The 23,656-nt window shown below is 37.9% G+C and overlaps 1 protein-coding gene across 1 annotated transcript in view; it reads right to left on the bottom strand.

Annotated features, from left to right (window-relative positions):
* Nucleotides 1-23,656, bottom strand: part of vav2 (vav 2 guanine nucleotide exchange factor) — a 581,772-nt gene that overhangs the window by 40,359 nt on the left and 517,757 nt on the right. The window contains exons 16-21 of the mRNA XM_055153246.1: nucleotides 21,909-22,018; nucleotides 16,208-16,309; nucleotides 10,165-10,253; nucleotides 9,809-9,822; nucleotides 9,688-9,706; nucleotides 7,494-7,621 (exon numbers count right to left, since the gene is read on the bottom strand). Coding sequence (XP_055009221.1) covers nucleotides 7,494-7,621; nucleotides 9,688-9,706; nucleotides 9,809-9,822; nucleotides 10,165-10,253; nucleotides 16,208-16,309; nucleotides 21,909-22,018 — 462 coding nt within the window. The remainder of the gene's footprint in view (nucleotides 1-7,493; nucleotides 7,622-9,687; nucleotides 9,707-9,808; nucleotides 9,823-10,164; nucleotides 10,254-16,207; nucleotides 16,310-21,908; nucleotides 22,019-23,656) is intronic.

Here is a 23,656-nt window from a genome sequence, read left to right as displayed (position 1 = left end):
TGATGACGTCACGACCCCGTCATCACCAGGTTCCTCTGCCGTTGCAGAAATGTGACAAGTTTAACCTATGGAGCTGCTCCTGTCACCCAGCAACCGAGACACGCTGGTAGCACTAATGCTGACAACACTCACCGCAAGGTAGGCACACATATCAATAACAAAGATTACACACACGTAATTAAACTGTTGGATTTTGAGACCAAGTTATTCTAATAATTCTCACCCAAATCTTATGCCTAAAAACGAAAACTTACGTTTAACTTTTTCAAAACAAAATGGCTATATTTCTGGGATACATCTAAAATCGGCTAAATTACCTTAAAGTTGAAAAAAATGCTGACGAGATTTGCATTATTAAATGTTATTATCATTGTTTACAGCGCCATATACAGGTGTGGCATATGTATTACATCGTTTTCACTCAGTGCTCCATTGTCGTGTGGACGTGAATATTTACTGATCCGGCACGTGCATTGATGCAAATGTTTTTTTAGCCTGTAAAAAAAAATAAAAAATCCGTGTGGACGTAGTCTTAGACTGAATTCGGTAGCACTTTATAATAACTACACCTTATTTAGACTTAATAAAGCATGAACAAAGGCTTAATTAATAATGAACAAAGACTTAATTAATAATGATTCACGCTTAGTAACTACTTAATTACTACCTTAATTTGCACTTGCACTTAATTTGCCTGTGCTGTAAATAGTTACCCATAATTATTTCATACTTAATTACTCATGGACTAACCATTTGAGCATTTATTAATGATTAGTAAACTATGAGAGAATGATTTACTAATAATACAATGCAATGATAATTCAGGCAGCTGTTATCTGTTAGTTAAGTCTTTTTGAGAGCTTTTCTAAAGTGAAGACAAATTACGCTTTATTAAGCATTTACTAAGCGTGAATCATTATTAATTAAAACTTTGTTCATTATTAATTAAGTCTTTGTTCATGCTTTATTAAGGCTAAGTAAGGTGTAGTTATTATAAAGTGTTACCCTGAGTTCTTCTCTCAAACAGAAAACCCTCTGTTCAGGAAGTGCTCCACTGTATTTTTAACACCTTCACTACAATCATTTGGATAATTTGAGCCCTGGAATTGCAAGTCTCTCCTGACCAAACAGTAAAAAGTAGCTGTTAACTTGAAAACTACCACTTCATGACATCACAAAGTGGAACAGCATTTTGAGCTTTGGAAATACAGACAGACTAATAATGCAGGATTACTCAAACATGTGTGAATGAAACAAAACACAACTCCAGGTCTACTTTTGATGAAATAACAACATTCTAACACGGCTTAAAGCTCAAAAGAGTCAATTTCTCATAATGTAACACCTTTAATATTTACTACGAAATTGAAGAGAAGCCCTAAATCAGGCTTAAAACAATAGCTGCTACCACGAACACTGAACAAGAACACGAACAAGAAGGTAGGACAACACATTCTCCTCTTCCGAAAAAAAGCAACCTAAAAATGCATAATTACTCAACATAACACGAGTGAAAGAGATCAGAATCTGGTATAATTTTCGAAACGCTATTGAAACATACCTTCATTGAAAAGTTCCAGAAAGTGAAATTACCATAATACAGCCTCTTTAACAGTTCTCGTCACAGAAAGTACATTGCAAAGAAAGTACATTGTGTGGACACTATAGAAAACTTCAAAAAGGTCCATTTAGCTGCCAGAGCGAGCCGCCAGATCTCAGAATGTAATATAGGCCCTTCACCTGTTACTTAAGTAGGGTTATTATGGGATGTCGAGGCAAAAAAGACATGCTTTTAGCTCTGTGGTGCAGGGCTGTGTCAGAGCGCCCCGGGCCAGTGGTGTTAAGAGTATTCACAATCCAAAAATGTAATATAAAATCCTCCTGACCAGCTGCTAGTACTGTTGTTATGTACCAGAGCCAAATATAGACCTGGTTATGGAGAAAGAACATGAACGTGCGATATCGAGATGCGCTGATATCGGCTGTATTGACTCAGATCAAGGCAAAATGAGTGTTTTCGATTTCCTGCTTGTGCCGATTAATTTATGGAGATCTATATACATTTACTGGCCCAGAATGTCTCGTAATACAAAACTTGAACTTATAGACCCAGCACCCAGACCATCCTACACAGACTACACAACTTGCACAGGGTCCCACAGCTGCTAGAGGCCGCTCCTCCCGACAGTTTTATCATTCATGTCCAGTGTTGGGGAGTAACAGATTACATGTACCGGAGTTACGTAATCAGAGTACAAATTATGAGTAACTGTATTCAGTTACAGTTACTGTTTCAGTGAGTGGTAATTGGATTACAGTTACTTTGTTGAAATAAATGGATTACACAGCGATATTTTCCTGTTTTCACATTTTGGGCTATATCCCCTTTTTTTTTTTTTTTTTTCGATAATTCCACTCATTGGCGGACACTAAACCAAGTCTAAACCAGGACTAAATCAAGACTAAAACCAGGTCTAAACCAGGTCCAAACCAGGTCTAAACCAGGTCTAAACCAGGTCTAAAACCAGGTCCAAACCAGGCCTAAAACCACGTCTAAAACCAGGTCTAAAACCAAGTCTAAAACCAGGTCTAAACCAGGACTAAACCAGGACTAAACCAGGTCTAAAACCAGGTCTAAAACCAAGTCTAAAACCAGGTCTAAACCAGGACTAAATCAGGACTAAACCAGGTCTAAACCAGGACTAAACCAGGTCTAAAACCAGGTCTAAAACCAGGTCTAAACCGGTCTAAAACAGGATTTAATAGGACTAAATCATGTTGTGGGGACGTGTTTCCTCCTCTTCTATCAATAATATTTTTAATTTGGTTCAGTAAAGTTTGGGTTTTTTATTTTCTTTTAGCAGACAAAACAACTTACGTGAAGATTTCCTCGTCTTTGCTTCTCTACAGCAAACCAAGTAATCCAAAGTATTCAGATTACGTTACTCACTTTAAGTAATTTAATAGATTATGTTACAAACTACATTTTGGGGTCTGTAATCTGTAATCTGTAGGGGAATACAGTTTAAAAGTCACCTTCCCAAAACTGTTCATGTCTGTCTGTCAGTCTGCATGGAGTACAGGCCCTGGTTTGGTCCTTGGTGTAAATATCACTTTCTGATGAGTTAAATGTAGCCTGTTTCTACCCCACGGCACACTGCCCTCGACTCCTCCCTCCTCCCTCGCTCATAAACACATCTCGGCGGCAGCTTGAGGATTGTACAGCACGATGTGAGTTTATTTGCTATATGAGTCTGTTGCTGTGACTTCAGCTCATGTCAAGAATTCAGCCACTAAACGCAGAAGATCCCATTAATAATAAGAGAAGGGTCTTTTGCCTTTTCTGGGCGAGGGAATGACCCGTGAATGGCACATCCACGGTTTTTTTTTTGTTATTCTCAGTACCGTATTTTTCAGACTATAAGTCGCACTTTTTTTCATGTGCGTTTCAGTGTTTCAGTGCGACTTATGTATTAAAATGTTCACACTGACAGCCGCAAGAGGGCGCTCTAGGCTTGTTTACTCCTGTACCACTGTCATTTTGCTCTACTGCGCATGTCAGGTGCCAAAGAAAGAGAAAGAGCCACTGTCCTGTCTGTATCATGTCAGTCGATCGCACCGTTACTTCTGTATGACTGACCATTTTAAATTTAAACAAACATAAAGAAAACTGAAACCATCCTGTCGGGATTCAGAAAGGCCGGAATAATTCTAACTGGAACTGATGCTGAGTCTGAGGACAGCTACACAAAAGAGGAAGTGGTGCTTTGTTTACCTCTGGAGGTCTCGGAGGAGTTGCTCAGAAGTGACATTGAGGATGAAAAAATTCTATGGATTTGTCTACAAACTTTAAAATCAAAATCTTACTTTTACTGATATCTAACTGCTAAGGATTTTAAAGGTGCATTGTGTAACATTTGTGCTGAAGTGTCCATCAAATCTCTTTCTCCATGGAGATGTTCTTGCTTTGTCTGGAATGTTTCACAGTATAACATTAAACCTTCTATCTTCATGCAAGGTAGAGCTGTTTAATGTCATACTATGGAACATTTCAGGCTGAGCACTGACGTATCCGTGGAAATAAGCACGTCACGGACCCCTAAATATTGGCAATAAAGAGTCTATTTTAAAAAAGCGTACAAATTGCGTAACAAATGTTAATTATTATGGGACCAACATGTCCAGCATTTGTCCACTAAAACTTAAAAATCTAAATTTGGACTTTATCTAAAATGCCTTGCTGTAGAATATTCCAGAAAAAGCAATAACGTCTCCATGGCGACGAACATGTGTCAAACTCCATGCAGTAGATAGAATGTTGGCTTTACAAAAAAGCAGAGTCGGTTACAAAACTAGTTAACGTGTGTGGAGTTCTAAGGCTAAAGATTGGATAACAAACTGAGAAATGTTCCAAGAAATCAGCAGGATGTGTTAGAAAAATCACCGTCCCACCGTTATCCCTCCACTTGAAATATAATAAGTATGATTAGACTCGCCTTAAGCTCCAAAATCCTCATTATTAAAGTTACACAGAAATGACTCAAAAGTGGATGATATGAGATCAAAGGGGACAGACTAATGTTTAAGCTTCTAAGAATGTCATAATTTCATTTGTACCTCCATCAGATATCTGGAATTTTTTTTTTCTTTTCATTTAAAGACGGGATATTATGTTAAATTAACTTTTTTGGAGCTTTCTACCTCGTTATAATATTGTTTCTTTGTCAAAAAACATGCCCGGAGAGGTTTTAGATGTCACCTGAGCATGTTTGTGTAATTTAGTGATCTATCCTGGGCCCTATTCCAACTCTTCCTTATGGTTAGCTGTAACATTCTGTCTAAGTCCCAGTGCACAAGGCAATTTCCCATAAATATTCCAAAACAAATCATACAAAACAATTCACTACAACTTCACAAACCTGGTGCAATATCTAGTCATTTTATTAACTGGTGGTTTGTGATAGTTCTCTGAAGGGGGAGTACTTAACATGGAGAGCAAAGAGGCAGGGTGACTCAAAAAGTGATACTGAAACAAATGTGAATATGTTGTTAATATGTTGTTTTTGGTGAATATAGGATTCCAAATAGAAGTAAAATTCCTCTCTTTAAATATGCCAAAGAAATCCTGAGTTTGCTCCAGCGTGTTTTTAAAGCTGACATGATTATGTGAGATTTTAAGTATACTGGTGTTGTCTCATCATTGTCTTACTCAAAGTTGTATTTCGGTTAATTCATGCATGTTTGAGTTATCCTATATTGTCCTGCAATTGAGTCTTGAGTACTCAGACAATCTGTTTTCACCTGCCCCCTATCCCCACTTAGTGTCTCCACTCAGTTTCATTTCTCTCCAGGGACTAGGTCAGGAATCGGAACACACTAGACGGTTTGCAAGAACCCCGGAAATGTGAGTCCGGGCACCAGCCAATCAGCGAAGAGCCATAAATTCTATACATTCTGTGTTGGCAAGGATTCCCGAAATCAAGGATTTAAAGCCGGAACAAAGAGAATGTTTGGTGAATTTTATCAAGGAGAAAAACGTTATTGCTCTTCTTCCTACTGGATTTAGGAAAAGCTTAATATACCAATTAAATTAAAAAAATTTTTAAAAAATACCCGCCTACTGTTGAGCGAATGAATTCTAATGCTGCAAGGTCAGACGGTTTCCAGAAAGTGAAACCGGCTGATGAATCAGACTAATCCTCACTAGGGGTGTGCAAAAATATTGAAATATTGCTATATATCATATCGTTTAATGTGATGATACAGTATCGATATCATGGGCTGCTGTATCGATATATGAAGTAAGAGTATTTTTGGTATATTTTACTAAATAATTTTATTACAGGGTTGCAATTTTGTTGCTTCTTTAGGCTAACGGAATTCATTTATGCAGCACATTAGATCTTTTTATTGTTTTGATAATTAAAACGGTTCATATTCACTTTGCACAAGAAGTGATTTAACAAAGACTTAGTATCACAGCCATGATTTAGCCATTATTTTTATTGGACCGTATTAAATCGATTTGAAATATATCGTATCAAATCAAAAGCTCTCTGTATTAAGATATGTATCGTATCATGGCCTATGTATCGAGGTATGTATCATATCGCCAACTTCTCAATGATACCCAGCTCTAATCCCCACCTACTTTTCTTACATGTCTTACTTTACTAACTTGTAATTTTACTACACTGACAGTAGCACCCATGAGTTTGTAACAGTGAGCACAGTAGATGTTTATAGTGAAGTAAATGTAACATTTAACGGTGCAGTATGTAACTTTTTGGTTGGGGGTTCATCACCTGCTTATTTCTATGGACATGTCATTGCTCTACCTGGAATGTTCCACAGTATGACATTAAACAGCTCTACTTTACATTTAATTATTCAATAACAGCTGGATTTATAGCTCAAAAATACCTAGAAAAACAAGAATTGTGACTGTAGACCTGTAACTTGGTCTGCTTTGGTCTCCATGAAGATAGAAAAGTTTAATGCCATACTGTGAAACATTCCAGACAAAGCAGTAACAATTCCATGGAGAAAAGCATTTGATGGACACCCACCAGAAAAGATACACAGTGCACCTTTAAGTATTATAACTAGTGATGGACAAATGAGACGGAGCTCCGGAGCACGTCTCGTTCTTTCTGAAACAAATTGCTCTGAAGCACTGCCTCGGAGCTCGTCTCGCAGCAGCCGCTCACATGACCAAAGTGTGGAAGTGACGGTCCCTCCCCTGACTGCTTCGCTCTGCGTGTCAATCGCTTCAGTGTATCGAAGTGTTTCATTGGCTCAGCGAATGTTCCGCTCTGCGATTGGTTCAGAGTGTTCAGCGCACTTCCGTTTTTTGATAAGCACTAAACTTCTACAGTATAAAAAATTCACCAATATTTGTTAAAAATGTTGGGTAGTGAGGAGTATTGTGTGACGTTAGTGGTGATTTTGGTGACTTTTGGCATTTGTTTCATTTTCGATGGCATCTACAAGTGGAAAAAAGTGATCCATGGTTTGGGATCACTTTGGTCTAATTCCACATAACAAGGTAAACTATTTTCTTATTTACAGCATGCATATATAAATTGTTCTATTTCTTTTTTAAATGTTCAAAATAGAATATATACTATTTATGACTTCTAATAAAATAGAAAATAGAGTTTTGGGTTCCCAAATCATAGGCTGTGTGCTGGTTTGCAATGGTTTAATTTGTCCACTAGAGGTCAGTGTTTCTCCAAGGCCTCAGACACGACAATATTGTGACTGAGATGTCAATGCTTCACAAGGCTCTATTCGCCCATCACTAATTATAACTATTATTTTTAGTCATTAGGATACTCACAAATAGTGATAATTTAATAATCTCGACATCCATAATCTCAAAACAAGGTCAAACTAGCAAAATCTTATCATATTTTCACTGAAGTAATGTATCCCTCTTTAATCTCATCTGTATTTCACACAGCTCCTCGTCCACTAGAGTGCGCTCTCACCTCCCACCAGGACGTGTCTGGGTCTCCCTTGAGCAGCTCGATGTAGTCCCCGGTCTGGAAGCTCAGGTGGACTTTGCCTGGAGGAGCCGGGGTGCCGTGGTAGTTCCTCACTGCCACCATCTTTGGACCTGCACGAACAGTATTAGTAAGTTTACATCTTCAGCTTCATAACATTAGGATAGATTTTAGGACATATTTTATTTGCCATTTGTAGTTAAAAAAGCGACCAAGAGACACTGTGAAATAAACAAGTTACTAAACATTATAAGTAACTGCAAAAGTCTAAGTCTAAGATGAAATTAGTTTACCATGATTGTACCACAATATAATATTAAAGCTTATCTCTATGAATAAACCAGGACTAAACCAGGACTAAACCAGGTCTAAACCAAGACTCAACTAAGTCTAAACCAGGACTACACAAAGATTAAACCAGAAGTAAACTAAGACATAACTAAATCAGGTCTAAACTAGGATTAAACTAGGACTAAATCAGGATTAAACCAGGACTAAACCAGAATTAAGCCAGAACTAAATCAGAACTAAACCAGAACTAAACCAGGTCTAAAACAGGACTAAAACAGGACTGAACCAGAACTACACCAGAAATAAACCAGGCCTAAACCAGGTCTAAACCAGGTCTAAACCAGGTCTAAACCAGGACTAAACCAGGAGTTCCAGGAGTAAACCATGCCTAAGTCAGGTCTAAATCAGCACTAAACGAGAACTAAACCAGGTCTAAACTAGGACTAAAGCAGGACTAAACTAGGATTAAACCAGAAGTAAATCAAGACTAAACCAGAAATAAATCAGAACTAAACTAGGTCTAAACCAGGAATAAGACAGGATTAAACCAGGACTAAAAGAGGACTAAACCAGAAATAAACCAGAACTAAACCAGGTCTAAACTAGGACTAAACCAGAACTAAATAACTAAACCAGGTCTAAAGTAGGACTAAAGCAGGACTAAACCAGAAGTAAACCAGTACTAAACCAGAACAAATCTCCATGGAGACAAGTACAACAAGGCTGAGTACATGTAAGATCTATGGAGAAGACAGCCCGCTCATTGTAAGAATGTATATTCACCTTTTCAGCAATATTAACCAGAAAATCCTGATTGTCTCCATGTTGATAGTTTAATACCATGCTGTTGAATACCTTCCACCATAAAAGTTCCACATTGTACCTTTAATGGGCCCATATTTTAGCATTATCAGCAATATCAAATGTCTTAAAGCTCACAAGAGTCCATTTTGTGTAATATATGACCTTTAAGGCATCTTGTCAAAACTGGAATTGCCCTGATTTGAATGTTTTTATTTACAGCAGGCAGGATAAAGAGGCTGTGGTGGTGAGCGTCATTTACACACAGTATCCACTAGATGGCAGTATACGACCATGATGTCTCAAGTCTGGAGCTGAGTAGTTTGAGAGTGCAAGGACTGACTCGATTTAACTAAGAGGAAACTGGAATCTGTACCAAAAAGGACTAAACCAGGACTGAATCCACACTAGTCAGGGTCAACGGAAGACTAAAACCAGCACTTCCACAAGACTAAACCAGGTCTAAACCAGGACTAAAACAAGACATGTAGCTGAACTAAAGAGGAGTTACACTGGTTATAAGGACTAAACCAGAACTAAAATAAGACTAAATCAGTACTAAACCAAGAATAAACAAGGATTAAACCAGAACTAAACCTGAACTAAATCATGGCTAAACCAGGACTAAAACAGGACTGAACCAGAACTAAACCAGAAGTAAATCAAGACTAAACCAGAAGTAAACCAAGACTAAATCAGGTCAAACCAGGATTAAACCAGGATCAAACCAGGAGTAAACCAGGTCTAAACCAGGACAAAAGCTGGACTAAACCAGGACTAAATCAGAAGTAAACCAGGACTAAGACAGAACTAAATCAGAACTAAACTAGGTCTAAATCAGGAATAAACCAGGAATAAACTAGGTCTAAACCAGGATTAAAACAGAAGTAAACCAGGACTAAACCAGAACTAAATCAGAACTAAACCAGGTCTTAACCAGGTCTAAACCAGGACTAAAACAGGACTAAACCAGAACTAAACCAGGACTAAACCAGGACTAAACCAGAACTAAACCAGGACTAAACCAGGACTAAACCAGGTCTAAACCAGGTCTAAACCAAGGCCTTAGCGATAGAAATGTTCTTACCTGATGCCATCCCAGGCTCCTGGAAGATAATATAAAAGCACAAATATATGATTATCACACTAAAGAAATCCATTTAATCTTATTGTTTTGATGCAATGAGAATTGAATTAGTTTTACTCACCAAATCATGAGGATCTGCAAGACAAGAACCAAACAAAAACAGCGATGAGAGAAAATGCCTATTATTACGAATCCTACTATTATCATTTATTTTTAGAGCTACAAAACTACAAAAATGGGGTTTCAATATTGCATTCCTAACGACAAATAATATCCTGTACATCCTAAATAAATAAAATGTCACCCTTTTGATCTCAAGAACTTGGATATATACAGAGATGATCTAAAAAACTAAATCATCTGTTTAGGATTACAAAACGGTGACATCATTTTTCATTCATTCATAGAGTCAACATTTCATTTGATTTGACCCTCTGCCTGATCCGTGTCGTGGCGCAAACATAACCTCACACTCACTGATTTTACAGATGGTGATGATCTCCAGACACTCTTTGTGTGCTCCAGTCCCACAGCGAGAGCAGTAGTAGCCCTGGTAGAAAATACCCCTGCAACAGACATACACACACTATTACTTTACAATACTTTACAATACTTTACAATACTTTACAATACAGACAAGTTTTCCAAGTGTGACAGGTACGTGGACATTTTACTAGTATATTTCCACATAATAATAATAATAATAGTTCGGTAACACTTTATAATAACTACACCTTATTTAGCCTTAATAAAGCATGAACAAAGGCTTAATTAATAATGAACAAAGATTTAATTAATAATGATTCACGCTTAGTAACATCTTAATTACTACCTGAATTAGCACTTAACTTGCACTTAATTCACCTGTGCTGTAAATAGTAACTCATAAGTATTTCTTACTTAATTACTCATGAACTAACCATTTGTGTGTGCATTTGTAAATGTATATTTAAGTACAAATTTGAGCATTTATTAATGATTAGTAAGTCATGAGAGAATGATTTACTAGTCATGCATTATTGTTTCTCCTGGAATTTGACCAACCTTAACAAATGCTTAATAAACATAATTAGTCTTCACTTTAGAAAAGCTCTCAGAAAGACTTAACTAACAGATAACAGCTGCCTGCATTATCATTGCATTAATAAATGCTCAAATGTGTACTTAAATATGCATTTGTAAACATGCAAATGGTTAGTTCATGAGTAATTAAGAAGTATTGAGTAACTATTTACATCACAGGTGAATTAAGTGCAAGTTAAGTGCTAAATCAGGTAATAATTAAGTAGTTACTAAGTGTGAATCATTTAGAATTAAGTTTTTGTTCATGCTTTATAAAGGCTAAATAAGGTGTAGTTATTATAAAGTGTTACCAATAGTTCTAATACTTTGGTTTTATATGGCACATTTTGAACACACAAATGTTCACTCTCTGCAGTGACTGTACAGTTGTAGCCACAGCTGCCCTGGGACTGAGTGAAAAAGCCATTCCACACCAACGGCCTCCCTCTATCCCTCTCTACTACAGTCACTTACACACTCACTCTAGTTCGTCGTTCTTGAATGCAATGATGTTCTAATACCACAAGAGGGGGCAAGAGACACTTTTAACTATTGATTACATTTGAAAAGGTGGATTCACAAACACTGAACCTGATCATTTCTGTTATTTACTTGACCTACATGTCATTGTATTACAACAAACATCTGCATTTTATCTGCATATTAAAGTACGTAAGCGTCAGTGTTTTCCACAGACCGAGTGACATTGTGCGGTGCCCCCCTCCCTCGATCAGACTGTAACTGTAAGTACAGTTTGCTCATACGAATTATGTTAGTGAAGACCTGTATTTTAAGTTTCAAGTTTAGAATTACTTACCAAAATTGATGTTAAAGTTTAGCATTTACCTGAACTTCAGATTCTTTGACATTCAAAGTATTACTTACAAAAAATCCAAGTAAATTTGTAGGTTTTTATTTCAAATACTTATATAGCTCAACCAATATCATAATTTGTTCTTGTATTTAACTTTTATTTTGGTAAAACTAAATAAATAGTATAATATAACAATGATATAATAATACAAATAAAATACTATGATTAGATATAAGAAACTACTAAATGGAAAGGGGCGGAATCAATTTGCGGTGCTCGATTTTCATTCTGTGCTGCTGCGCCACAGAGCCACAGAATGAATGTTAAGTGTTTATGTCTGGGAAACACTGAAGTATGACATGTCTGCATCCCCAGGTATGAGGTGGTGATGATCAGATCAGAAATAGATTTTACTTTGAACAATTCTAATGATGATTTATTCTTAAAAAAACACAATCAGAAAGCAGACTGAGCCTCACATGAGTCTCTAATCGTTTGGGTTGCCAGTTTCAATGCGTGAAATTCACTACCTAAACCCCAGTACCTGCAGCCATGCATGCAGTCATGAGTCAGTGCTAGTGCAGCCTCTGCAGCTCAGTGACTGAATTCTGGAGGTTCTGAGCTTTCACATCAGACCTGTCCATGTACTGAGGATGAGAAAAACATGGATGTGTCCTTTATCAGCACGTTAAGACACTGACAACACAGGTTCACTTGTGGTTGTAGTAAAAAAAAAAAAAAAAAACTGTAAGAGCGCAAACTACATACTGTTTCTATAATCTGAAGTTCAGATTCTTATGAAAGTGAAATGAAAAATTGATGTTTTATTTGGTTGGTGGAAAAAGGTGCTGTACGGGATTTTTATTTGTTAACTGGTAATTTTATTTTTTATTTTATTTTATTTATTCAATATTTTACCGGGTAAGTCAGTGGAAGAACTAGACAGGCTGATGACACCTAGTGCCTCCGCTCAATTTCATTTCTCTCCAGCGACTAGGCCAGGAATCAGAATACAATAGACGGCTCACAAAAACCCAGAAGTGCAAGTTCGGTCACCAGCCAATCAGCGAAGAGTCGTATATTCAGTGTTGTGAATGATTCCCAAGATCGTGGATTTAAAGCCGGAACAAAGAGAATGTTTGGTGAATTTTATCAAGGGGAAAGATGTTATTGTCCTTCTTCCTACAGGGTTTGGGAAAAGCTTAATATACCAGTCAGTCCCGTTAGCGGCGCATTACATACGTCACGACCAAATAGCAGCGACTGGTTAAATGATAAAAAGTACCAGCCTACCACAGAGCGAACGAAATCGAAGACTGCGAGGTTAGATGGTTTGTACGAAGTGAAACGAAGTAAAACGAAGTAAAACTGGCTGATGAATCAGGCTAATAATTTGACTTAACTGTATTAAATATTACTGGCCTATAAACTTGTGACGACTGCTCACCCACCTTAACCCAACCCAAATATGAACGATATTTGTTTTTCTTTTTAATAGTTTTAACCAAAGTACTGTATATTTTTAAGGTTTATGTTACACAGTGCATCATTAAATTAGTAATAGAAGTTTTAGGGTTGGGACTGACTGCACCATTACATTGCAGCAAACTGAAAATACCCCAAACATTTTAAGTGCCTGTGAAAACACCCATAAAATCACAGTAACTCTCCGAGACGCAACTTCATTTCAATATTGTGATTATTAAAAACATAAAATCTTCTCTGTAAACGCAGTAAACACGGGGAGGCGTTTATTAGTCTAACTTTATATCAGTGAAAGCTCGGGCTCCTGCCATGTTCAATACTAAGTGGTATAAATCTGCAGGCTCCGCAGGGCCCCGCGGTAATTAGGATCTAACTGAGGAGAAGAGCCCTGGTGCAGAGACGGGAGAATTTAGGTCAGGACAGCCTAGAACAGTGTGGACTGGGACAAGACCAGAGGGACGCTATTGGCAGAGCTGTTTATCAGATCAAAAACACACTGGATCCACAAACTCCACGCACGCTCCGCTCGGCATTATGACCTTAAAGCTACCATCTGTGATTAGACTGGCTGACCCGCCCCTGTCGTATTCTCGCATGTCACCACTAGATGCTGTCTACGTTACTGCTCTCTGACAGCGTGTCGACTTTGGTCTGAAAGGAGAGCCGAGAGCACAGGTGAGACTGTACAAGGGCCAGGTGAGAGGAAGGGGGAGGGGCCAGGGCAGCAGTGGGAGGGGCCATCTGCCATCTAAAGAAATGAATAAACTTACAGATGGTAGTTTTAATGAGGAGATAGATTTTTACTACTTTTTTGTAACTTCAAATTAAAAACAACTGTCTAAATGATGTTGGTGCTTCATATAAGTTCTTCAGTAGTGTGTAACAGTAATATGTATGTATGTATGTATGCATGTATGTATGTATGCATGCATGTATGTATGTATGCATGTATGTTTGCATGTATGTACTGTGAAATTTGTGCAATTGAACATACTATAGAATCAATAAGGGGAGGAGATAGATTAATTAAAAATGACTACAAAGAGAGTCCTACTGAATCTACACTCTCAAGGCTACCCAGTTTCCAGGACTCAAGGTCCGTCCACACGACAAAGTTTTTTGATCAAAACGGAGAAGTTTTTATTCGTTTTGGCTTTAAGTCCACACGGAGCCTGCATTTCAGGTGGGAGAAAACAGAGTTTTTTGAGAACGGGTTCCAAAGTGGAGAAATGTGAGAACATCGGCATCGCAGTGTCATGTGGACGAGCAAACCGCAGCTTTTGGAAAACAATGACGTCATGATCCCGTCATCGCCAGGGATGCCAGGTTTCGCCAGAAACAAAACTTAAAACCGCATGTCTAATTAGCATAAACTAAGGGCTCAAAAAACAGTTATTGTGCGCTGATGTGGTTCAGATTCTGTCAGATTAAAGGACACGACTCAGTGGAATATACGTGTTCTTTCTGTTAAAACTTATGTTTAACTTTTGCAAAACAAAACAGCTATATTTCTGGGATAAAATAGGCTAATGGTGATGAGATCTGCATTATTAATATTATTATCATTGTTTACAGCACCACATACAGGTGTGGCAGATGTATTACATCATTTTCACTCAGTCCTCCGTTGTTGTGTGGACGTGAATATTTACTGATCCGGCACGTGTGTGGACGCAAATTTTTTTCAACCTGCAAAGAAAAAAAATCCAGGAGCGTTGTCGTGTGGACGTAGCCTCAATGGAAAATTTGACTTTTTCCCCTTCCTTTAAAACCACAAGCTTTAAATGCGCAATTTTTTACGCCTTTGTCTCCATGAAACTGTTTACGAATTATATATGTTGTATATGTAGCACTTTTGTATTTTTTGCACTATATACATTTTATACTTTATGTATTTTTCTATGTATTGGTTGTTGCTAATTGTACTATTTATATGGTATCTTGTATTATATTGTATCTTAAATAGATACAAGCCAGCCTACTGTGAACATGTGACTTACGCCTATGACTTTACATCTGCACTGTATCAGCCGGGTCGAGTTTGCCTTAAGATGAAGGCCGAAGGGCTGAAAGGCGTTGGCATAATTTTAATTTTATCTGCCATGTGCTATTAAAGCTTTTTATTATTTTGTACTTTGGTCCCTACACTGAAGAGCACCAAAAGGCCAATTCTGCACAGTCTCTATATATCCAAGTAGCTCCCTAAAGTTTTATATGTACTATATGTATGCATGTATTGTATGTATGTATTTTTATATTGTATGCATCAATGCACCAATACTGTACTGGTCAATTTGATTAGATTTTTTTTCCTTACAAATAAATAAATAAATAAAAATTGCAACTTCATTTCAAATATTAACTCAACGTATGTTTATTAATATCCAAACATATTTTTAGTTTGTTATTTGTTATTAAATAGCGCCCGCTTCATGAACAAATGCATTTTCTTTTTTTTTTTTTATTTCATTTGATATTAGAGACATTACAAACAGTAGAAGACATTTGACATTTTGATTTGACGGGATAGGGACGGCATACAAGGTTTTAAGAGGTTACGAGACAATAAGAACGGCCTCTGTTCTTATATGGAAGGGCAAGTGTGTGTGTGTGTGTGTGTGTGTGTGTGTGTGTGTGTGTGTGTGTGTGTATGTGTGTGTGTATGAGTAGTTAAGTAATAAAACAGAAAAGGTGTAATATAAGAGGAAAAAATGATATTGTCTTTTTCAGATGTATTTTCTGTCTAAATAAATAAATAAATAAAAAAGCCTGTCAAGTTAACAATTCATCAGTTTCATTATCTTGGACACCCCATATTACATTCATGCAAAAAACATGACCATAAATGCAATTAACAGCTTTAATTCCCCAGTGTACTCCATTACTCCACACGTTTCAAATGGCATCACAATATAGGCCATGAATATTTAATACCGATGGGCACAGTTTAAAATAATATTGTAAAAATTCAGATTCTTGTTATAACACAGTGAGTTCCTGGGTCAACATTTGGGATTTCTGAATTTACCTTTTGGATATTTTACGACAAAGCATAACGTAATCAATAGGAAAAAAAAACGTCTCTTGCCTCCATCTGAGATTATAACAACATTGCATTCTCGAACCTGTAATCCACTGGTTAGAGGGTCCGTGTCCTACCTGAGCAGCATCTTGCAGGCTCGGCAGTTGGTGTTCTTATCAAACGTGTGCATCTGGAAATTGTGCTGGTTGGCTGTGGCTCTCTCCGGTTTGATATTTGACCTGGAAAACACAATCAAATCACCATGAGAGAAATCGAAAGCGAATAAAATATTAACCGTTGTGATTTGTAACGTGAAACCGTAATGGAAGATCTGCAGTCGGGTCCAGCGTCTAATCTCCGTCTGCACAACTCCCGCATTACCGTTTTTGTCCTCAGGGGGAGCCTCATTTAGATCATATATTTTTAATGCAGAGTAATGTTCGGTATATGGATGGAACGCATTGAGTTGTAGGGAGCGATGGGTTTTAAAAGTACATCATGTCACTTTTCTGCTGGATGATGGTGGTGACTAAACCAGGTCTGAACCAGGTTTAAACCAAGACTAAACCAAGACTAAAACCAGGTCTAAACCAGTTCTAAACTAGGTCTAAACCAAGACTAAACCAGGACTAAACCAGGTCTGAACCAGGTTTAAACCAAGACTAAACCAAGACTAAAACGGTCTAAAAACCAGGTCTAAACCAGGTCTAAACCAGGACTAAACCAGGTCTAAACCAGGACTAACCAGGTTTAAACCAAGACTAAACCAGGTTTAAACAAACCTAAAAAGACTAAACCAGGTAAACTAAACCAGGTCTAAACCAGGTCTAAACCAGGTCTAAACCAGGACTAAACCACTAAACAGGTCTAAACCAGGTTTAAACCAAGGACTAAACCAAGACTAAAACCAGGGTCTAAACTGGGTCTAAACCAAGACTAAACAAAACCAGGACTAAACCAGGTCTAAAGGTCTAAACCAGGTAAACCAAGACTAAACCAGGTCTAAAACCAGTTCTAAACTAAAGTCTAAACCAAGACTAAACCAGGACTAAACCAGGTCTGAACCAGGTCCAAACCAGGTCTAAACCAGGACTAAACCAGGTCTAAACCAGGTAAAACCAAAACTAAACCAAGACTAAACCAGGTCTAAACCAGGTAAACCAGGTCTAAACCAGGTCTAAACCAGGTAAACCAGGAAAAACCAGGACTAAACCAGGACTAAAACCAGGTAAACCAGGTCTAAACCAAGGACTAAACCAGGACTAAAACTAAACCAGGACCAGGACTAAAACCAGGACTAAAACCAGGTCTAAACCAGGTCTAAACCAGGACTAAACCAGGACTAAAACCAGGTCTAAACCAGGTCTAAAACAGGACTTAACTGGACTAAATCATGCTGCATGGACTGTGTTTCCTCCTCTTCTATCAATAATATTTTTTTACTTGGTTAAGTAAAGATTCTGCTTTTTTATTTTCTTTTATCAGACAAAACATCTTATGTTCAGATTTCCTCGTCTTTGCTTCTCTACAGCAAATCAAGTAATCCAAAGTATTCAGATTACATTACTCACTTTAAGTAATTTAATGGATTACGTTACAAACTACATTTTGGTGTATGTAATCTGTAATCTGTAGGGGAATACATTTTAAAAGTAACCTTCCCAACACTGGTGATATTAATGCTTTGCCCGGAATAATCCACAGTATGGTATTAAATATGTCTTTCTCCACGGACACAATCAGGTAATGGTTCACGTTATTTTGGCAATAAAAATAAGTGAATAAAAGCGAGACAGGTCAATTTACGGCCAAACTGTGAAAGAGTCCGGGCAAATTGATGACATCTCCATGGAAACAAGCAGGTGGCAAATGCTCCCAAAGACACATAGTGCAACTTTAAGGTCCTGTATTAGACAAAAGTGACTCTTGTGCAGCTTTAAATCATGTTGGAATGTTGTTACCTCATCAAAAACATACCTGGAGTTGTGTTTTGTTTGATTTACACACAGTGTTGGGAAGGTTACTTTTAAAATGTGTTCCCCTACAGATTACATAGCCCAAAATGTAGTTTGTAATGTAATCCATTAAATTACTTAAAGTGAGTAACGTAATCTGAATACTTTGGATTACTTGATTTATTGTAGAGAAGCAAAAACTAGGATATCGTAATCTAAGATGTTTTGTCTGCTAAAAGACAATAAAAAGCCCAGACTTTACTTAACCGTATTAAAAATATTATTGATAGAAAAGGAGGAGACACGTCCAAGCAGCATGATTTAGTCCTGTTATATCCTGTTTTAGTCCTGTTTTAGACCTGTTTTAGTCCTGTTTTATTCAGGGTTTGGTCCAGGTTTAGTCCTTGTTTAGTCAGTGTTTAGTCTGGTTTTAGTCCTGGTTTTAGACATCTTTTAGACCTGGTTTTAGATCTAGTTTAGCTCTAGTTTAGATCTGGTTTTAGTCTTAGTTTAGATCTAGTTTAGACCTGGTTTTAGTCCTGGTTTAGTCCTGGTTTATTCCGGGTTTATTCCGGGTTTGGTCCAGGTTTAGTCCGTGTTTAGTCTGGTTTTAGTCCTGGTTTTAGACCTGTTTTAGATCTAGTTTAGCTCTAATTTAGATCTGGTTTTAGTCCTGGTTTAGACCTGGTTTAGACCTAGTTAGATATAGCCCAAAATATGAAAATACTCCCGTGTAATCCATTTATTTGAACAAAGTAACTCTAATCCAATTACCACTCACTGAAAGAGTAACTGTAACCGAATACAGTTACTCATAATTTGTACTCTGATTATGTCACGCCGGTATATGTAATCCGTTACTCCCCAACACTGTTTAATAGCAGGTTACTCAAACATGTGTAGTCTGTTTAAACCAGGGGTCTCCAACCTGTAGCTCTCCACCCCATTCCAAGTAGCTCACCAAGGGATTTCTGAAATATATGTACTGTGCTTAATAACTACAATCTGATTTATTTCCTCTGTAAAAGTGTCATTTTGATTCCAAACTTGTGCACTAATGAATGGATAATGGTTTATGTTTAATAGGCATCAGTAGTGTGCGGTAACTTTGATGGGTTGTCAAATAGACATCAATATTTAGTCAATAACAATTCAATAACGCCACCTTTTATGCAAACTACATTGCAAATTAGTATATTTATTTTTACTCACATTGATTGCATGTATACTGAGCCATTTTCGCATCAAATTAGAGAGACCTAGACCATATAGTTTATTAATATTTGTATATACTGAACTGGATTTGACACCTTTTTTATAAAGGAATGGTACTCTCCAAACTTTAGCTCCAAAAGGACTCAATGATGATTTTAATCTTAGCATTTTTTGTAGGCATTTGTTACATCATGAGGTCTCTCACTTTGGGTGGGCTGTATATGAACTATATTTTAAGATCCATTGTATATATATAGATGTGTATATGGCACGACAGCATTATTTTATAGCTGGGTGAATGTATACTGTGTCTATATGTGTCCAGACATTCTTCTTTTTGTTCTATTATTATTCAGTGATTTTTCTACTAATGATTAATATTTTGTTATTATTATCATTACACTGTATGTTGATTGTGTTTTGTTTTTTGGTTTTTTTAATTATGGGGTTTTGAGTGCACTGATCTCTGAGCTCTCATTCGGTTTGCCTGACGAAGGCCTAGTGCCAAAACATTGCACAGTTTTTCCTAATAAATCTTACAATTTGCAAGTAAGACGGTGTGCGGGATTTTTCTCTATCTTCTCGGGCTCCACCCTCTTTATACAAATGGTTATTTATGGGCGATTTGTTTCTACACCTACACCTTGTTTATGCTGCTAAGCCTTCAGTACTATTGTTATCTATGTAATATGCATCAAGAATGAAAACAGGATTATTTGGATATAATTTGAAACAATTTAATTATATTTTGACATGTGACAATTTTAGATTTTTTTGAGCAACCACTGCTTGCCTTGATTGCCCTGACCGCACGCCCCTGATACGCATCTAACTGTGCTCCGTCTAAAGCTTGCCATAGCTCTTTTACGTTTTCAGTTTCTTGCAACTGCTAAAATGAGTAGCTCTCTGGCATTTTCGTTACATGAAGGTAACTCACCAGAGGAAAAAGGTTGGAGACTCCTGGTTTAACCCAAACACAACTCCAGGTGTGTTTGTGATGAGGAAACAACATTGTAACAGATCGGTAAATAGCTTCATGTGGACCAAATAGCGCAGGTCTGATACATTTTGTTCTTTGGTGCACTTGGGGAAGACTTGTGCAATAATCAATATTAGAGCAGCACAAGCACCCTGGGCCTTGCTCTTCAGTAATCTGATTAAAGACAATGGAAAAGTCAACACAGCGATAATTTATAGGTCTTTATTTAAGCAGAGAGTCCCTCTGAGATCTGGACTCATTTTCAGGGGAGTCCAGAGGGGACGCTCTGTTGTACTGGATTTAAGTGGAAACTTACACACACAGGAAGAACATACAAAACTCCATACACACACAGGAAGAACATACAAACTATATACAGACATGGGGAGAACATGCACACTCCACAGAGACACAGAGAGAACATACAAACTCCACACAGACACAGGGAGAACATACAAACCCTATACAGACATGGGGAAAACATACAAATTTCACACAGGCATGGGGAGAACATGCAAACTCTACACAGACATAGAGAGAACATACAAACTCCACACCTACGTTGGGAGAATATGCAATCTCTACACAGACATATGGAGAACATTCAAACTCCACATAAACATGAGGAGAACATGCAAACTCCACATAAACACAGGCAGAACATGCAAATTCTACACAGACATGAGAACATGCAAACTCCACACAGACATGGAGAGAACATGCAAACTCTACACAGGCACAGGAAGAACATACAAACTCCACACAGGCATGAGGAGAACATGCAAACTCCACACAAACATGAGGAGAACATGAAAACTCCACATAAACACAGGCAGAACATGCAAACTCCACACAAACATGAGGAGAACATGAAAACTCCACATAAACACAGGCAGAACATGCAAACTTTACACAGACATGAGGAGAACATACAAACTCCACAAAGACATGAGTAGAACATGCAAACTCCACAGAGATATGGGGAGACTACGCAAATTCCACAAAGACATGAGAACATGCAAACTCCACACAGACATGAAGAGAACATGCAAACTCCACACAGACATGAGGAGAGCATGCAAACTCCACAGAGACATAGGGAGAACATGCAAACTCCACACAGACATGCAGAGAAAATACAAACTCTACACAGACATGAGGAGACTATGCAAATTCCACAGAGACATGACAACATAATAACTCCAGAGCTTAGAGCAAAGGATTTTCTTTTCTGTTTCTTGAGCAAGTTTTGGTTGAGTCGTTTTAGGTTAATGTACTGAGAAACAGTAAATGCATTTGACCCATCCTTGAAACTTTTGGGTCAATTGTGGAGAAACTGTCACGGACTATTACTTGCATTTATGATCAATGCTGATTATGTTTCTGTTTTAGCTTTACTCTTGTATAAGCAATCAAAACATGTCACGTTGTTATTGCAGTACCAAAAGTCACCAGTAGAGACTTCCTTGCACCACATCCCAACATAAACACATTTTCTTGTATCCGTGGCTTCTTCTCCCTCAGGGCTGGACACAACAGAGCTCTGTGGATAGTTAACCTACATACACTACGCTCATCTTTGTTTCTCCATCCACCCACGAGTAATGGAAACATGAGAAGATGACCGCTCGGAGATACCGCTGAATATTCTATAGCACAATTGTATTCAGGTTTTAGGCTTGTACTCACATGGCCATCTCAAACTGCTCCATCCACTTCCTCTTGGTCTCCTCGGTTTTGCAGAAGAACTGAAAGCCCTGTTTGCCCTGCAGGTGGATCAGGTAGAATCCGTAGGACCACTGTACAAGAGAAGAACGTAAGAACACACATATGCGTAATCGTAGTTTAGTTTGACTAGAATTGAGAATTGAGAATTGAATTTGGTTGTACTTTTAACAAACTTCTACAATAGTATCCAGCAAAAATGTGGATATCTTGAGGGTTGGAGGTCCATCACTTGCTTGTTTCTATGGATATGTCATTGCTATGTCTGGAATGTTCCAAAGTATGACTTTAAACACCTCTACTTTACATTTATTCAATTACAGGTGGTTTTACTGCTCAGAAACATCTGGAAAAACAGGTATTCGGGCTGTTTGTGGTCACCTCTCCACAGATCCAACCTGTAACTGGTCTGTGATAGAAAGATTTATTGCCATACTGTGAAATAGGGATGGGCATTCGATGAAATTTTCTTAACTGATCGTCGAGAGAATTAACGATCCATTATCGATTAATCATTAACATTTTTATATTAAAATGATCATCATTATTATTACTATCTGCACTACTAATCTGCATAAATAAATTCAACTTTACGACAAATAAACCGGAACCAGTCTAGAGCCACATCAGCCCATTTATTATAATGTGTTTAATTCAGTTTTGCGCAACTGTCATAGAAATGAAACTTAAAACCGCATCGCTAATTTGCATAAACTAAGCGAAGATAAAACTACAGCTCTTGTGTCGCTGATGCGGTCAACTTCTGTCGGATTAAAAGACATGACTCAGTAGAATACAGGTTAGTGTGACCAGATTTGCGTTTGTCAAAACCAGGACACCGTACGGGGGGAGGGAGGTGGGGACTTGTCATTGACATTGCGCTACTCTCACCTGGCAAAACTTTTGTACACTGTGCACATGGCCTCACACTTGTCCCGACCAGAAAGGAAAGTGTGAAATTTGTTGTACAAGTCATCGTTAAATACGCATATGCACTTCGGTACGTTGCAGGCGGACTGACTGTTTGTGTTTGCTCGTTCCTTCTGAGTGCAGAGAACTACTTGTACGGACCCCTGTTTGGTCACGCTACGCACAGCAACCTGCATTCGGTTTGTCGATTAAAATTTACGTAATCGATGAAATTCTTAATGATCAATTATCGATTAATCGACTAATCATGCCCATCCCTACTGTGAAAGAATCCAGATAAACCAATGAAACGTCCATGGAAAAAAAGCATTTGATGGATCCTCCACCTGAAAAGTTACACCATGAACCTTTAAAGAGCCAACGTGGAAGGCTTAAACAACGAGGAGAAGTTTTAACGCACCGACGGAGAGTCTACCGAACACTCCGTCGCGTGCGTTAAAACAGGCCTCTAACATTTCCAGTAGTTGGTGACATCACAAAAGAATGCTCCGATTTCAGCCAGACATTTCTGATCACAAACGCGTGGCTGCAGGGGCGGAGTTTGAAGTGTGGATACCCGTTAGACCAATCACACTGTTCCTTATACCTCCAGACCCCGCCCATCCTCCACCTCCACTCTTCACTTTAGTCCTCTAGTAGTGCCCAGTTTTACAACTCTACTGTATTTAAAATGTGGTTGTGGGCAGATTTAAGCTGTTTAGTCCGATAATCAAAGCATCTTAGGTTATCTACAGTTTGTTTAAAGAGCCAATATTGTGCTATTTTCTGATCTATGTTAAAAT

This window comes from Boleophthalmus pectinirostris, unplaced genomic scaffold (assembly GCF_026225935.1).
Source record: "Boleophthalmus pectinirostris isolate CB_2022bp ecotype Guang Dong unplaced genomic scaffold, ASM2622593v1 HiC_scaffold_18, whole genome shotgun sequence".
Classification (NCBI taxonomy): Eukaryota; Metazoa; Chordata; class Actinopteri; order Gobiiformes; family Gobiidae; genus Boleophthalmus; species Boleophthalmus pectinirostris.
This window is presented reverse-complemented; position numbering and strand designations above follow the sequence as displayed.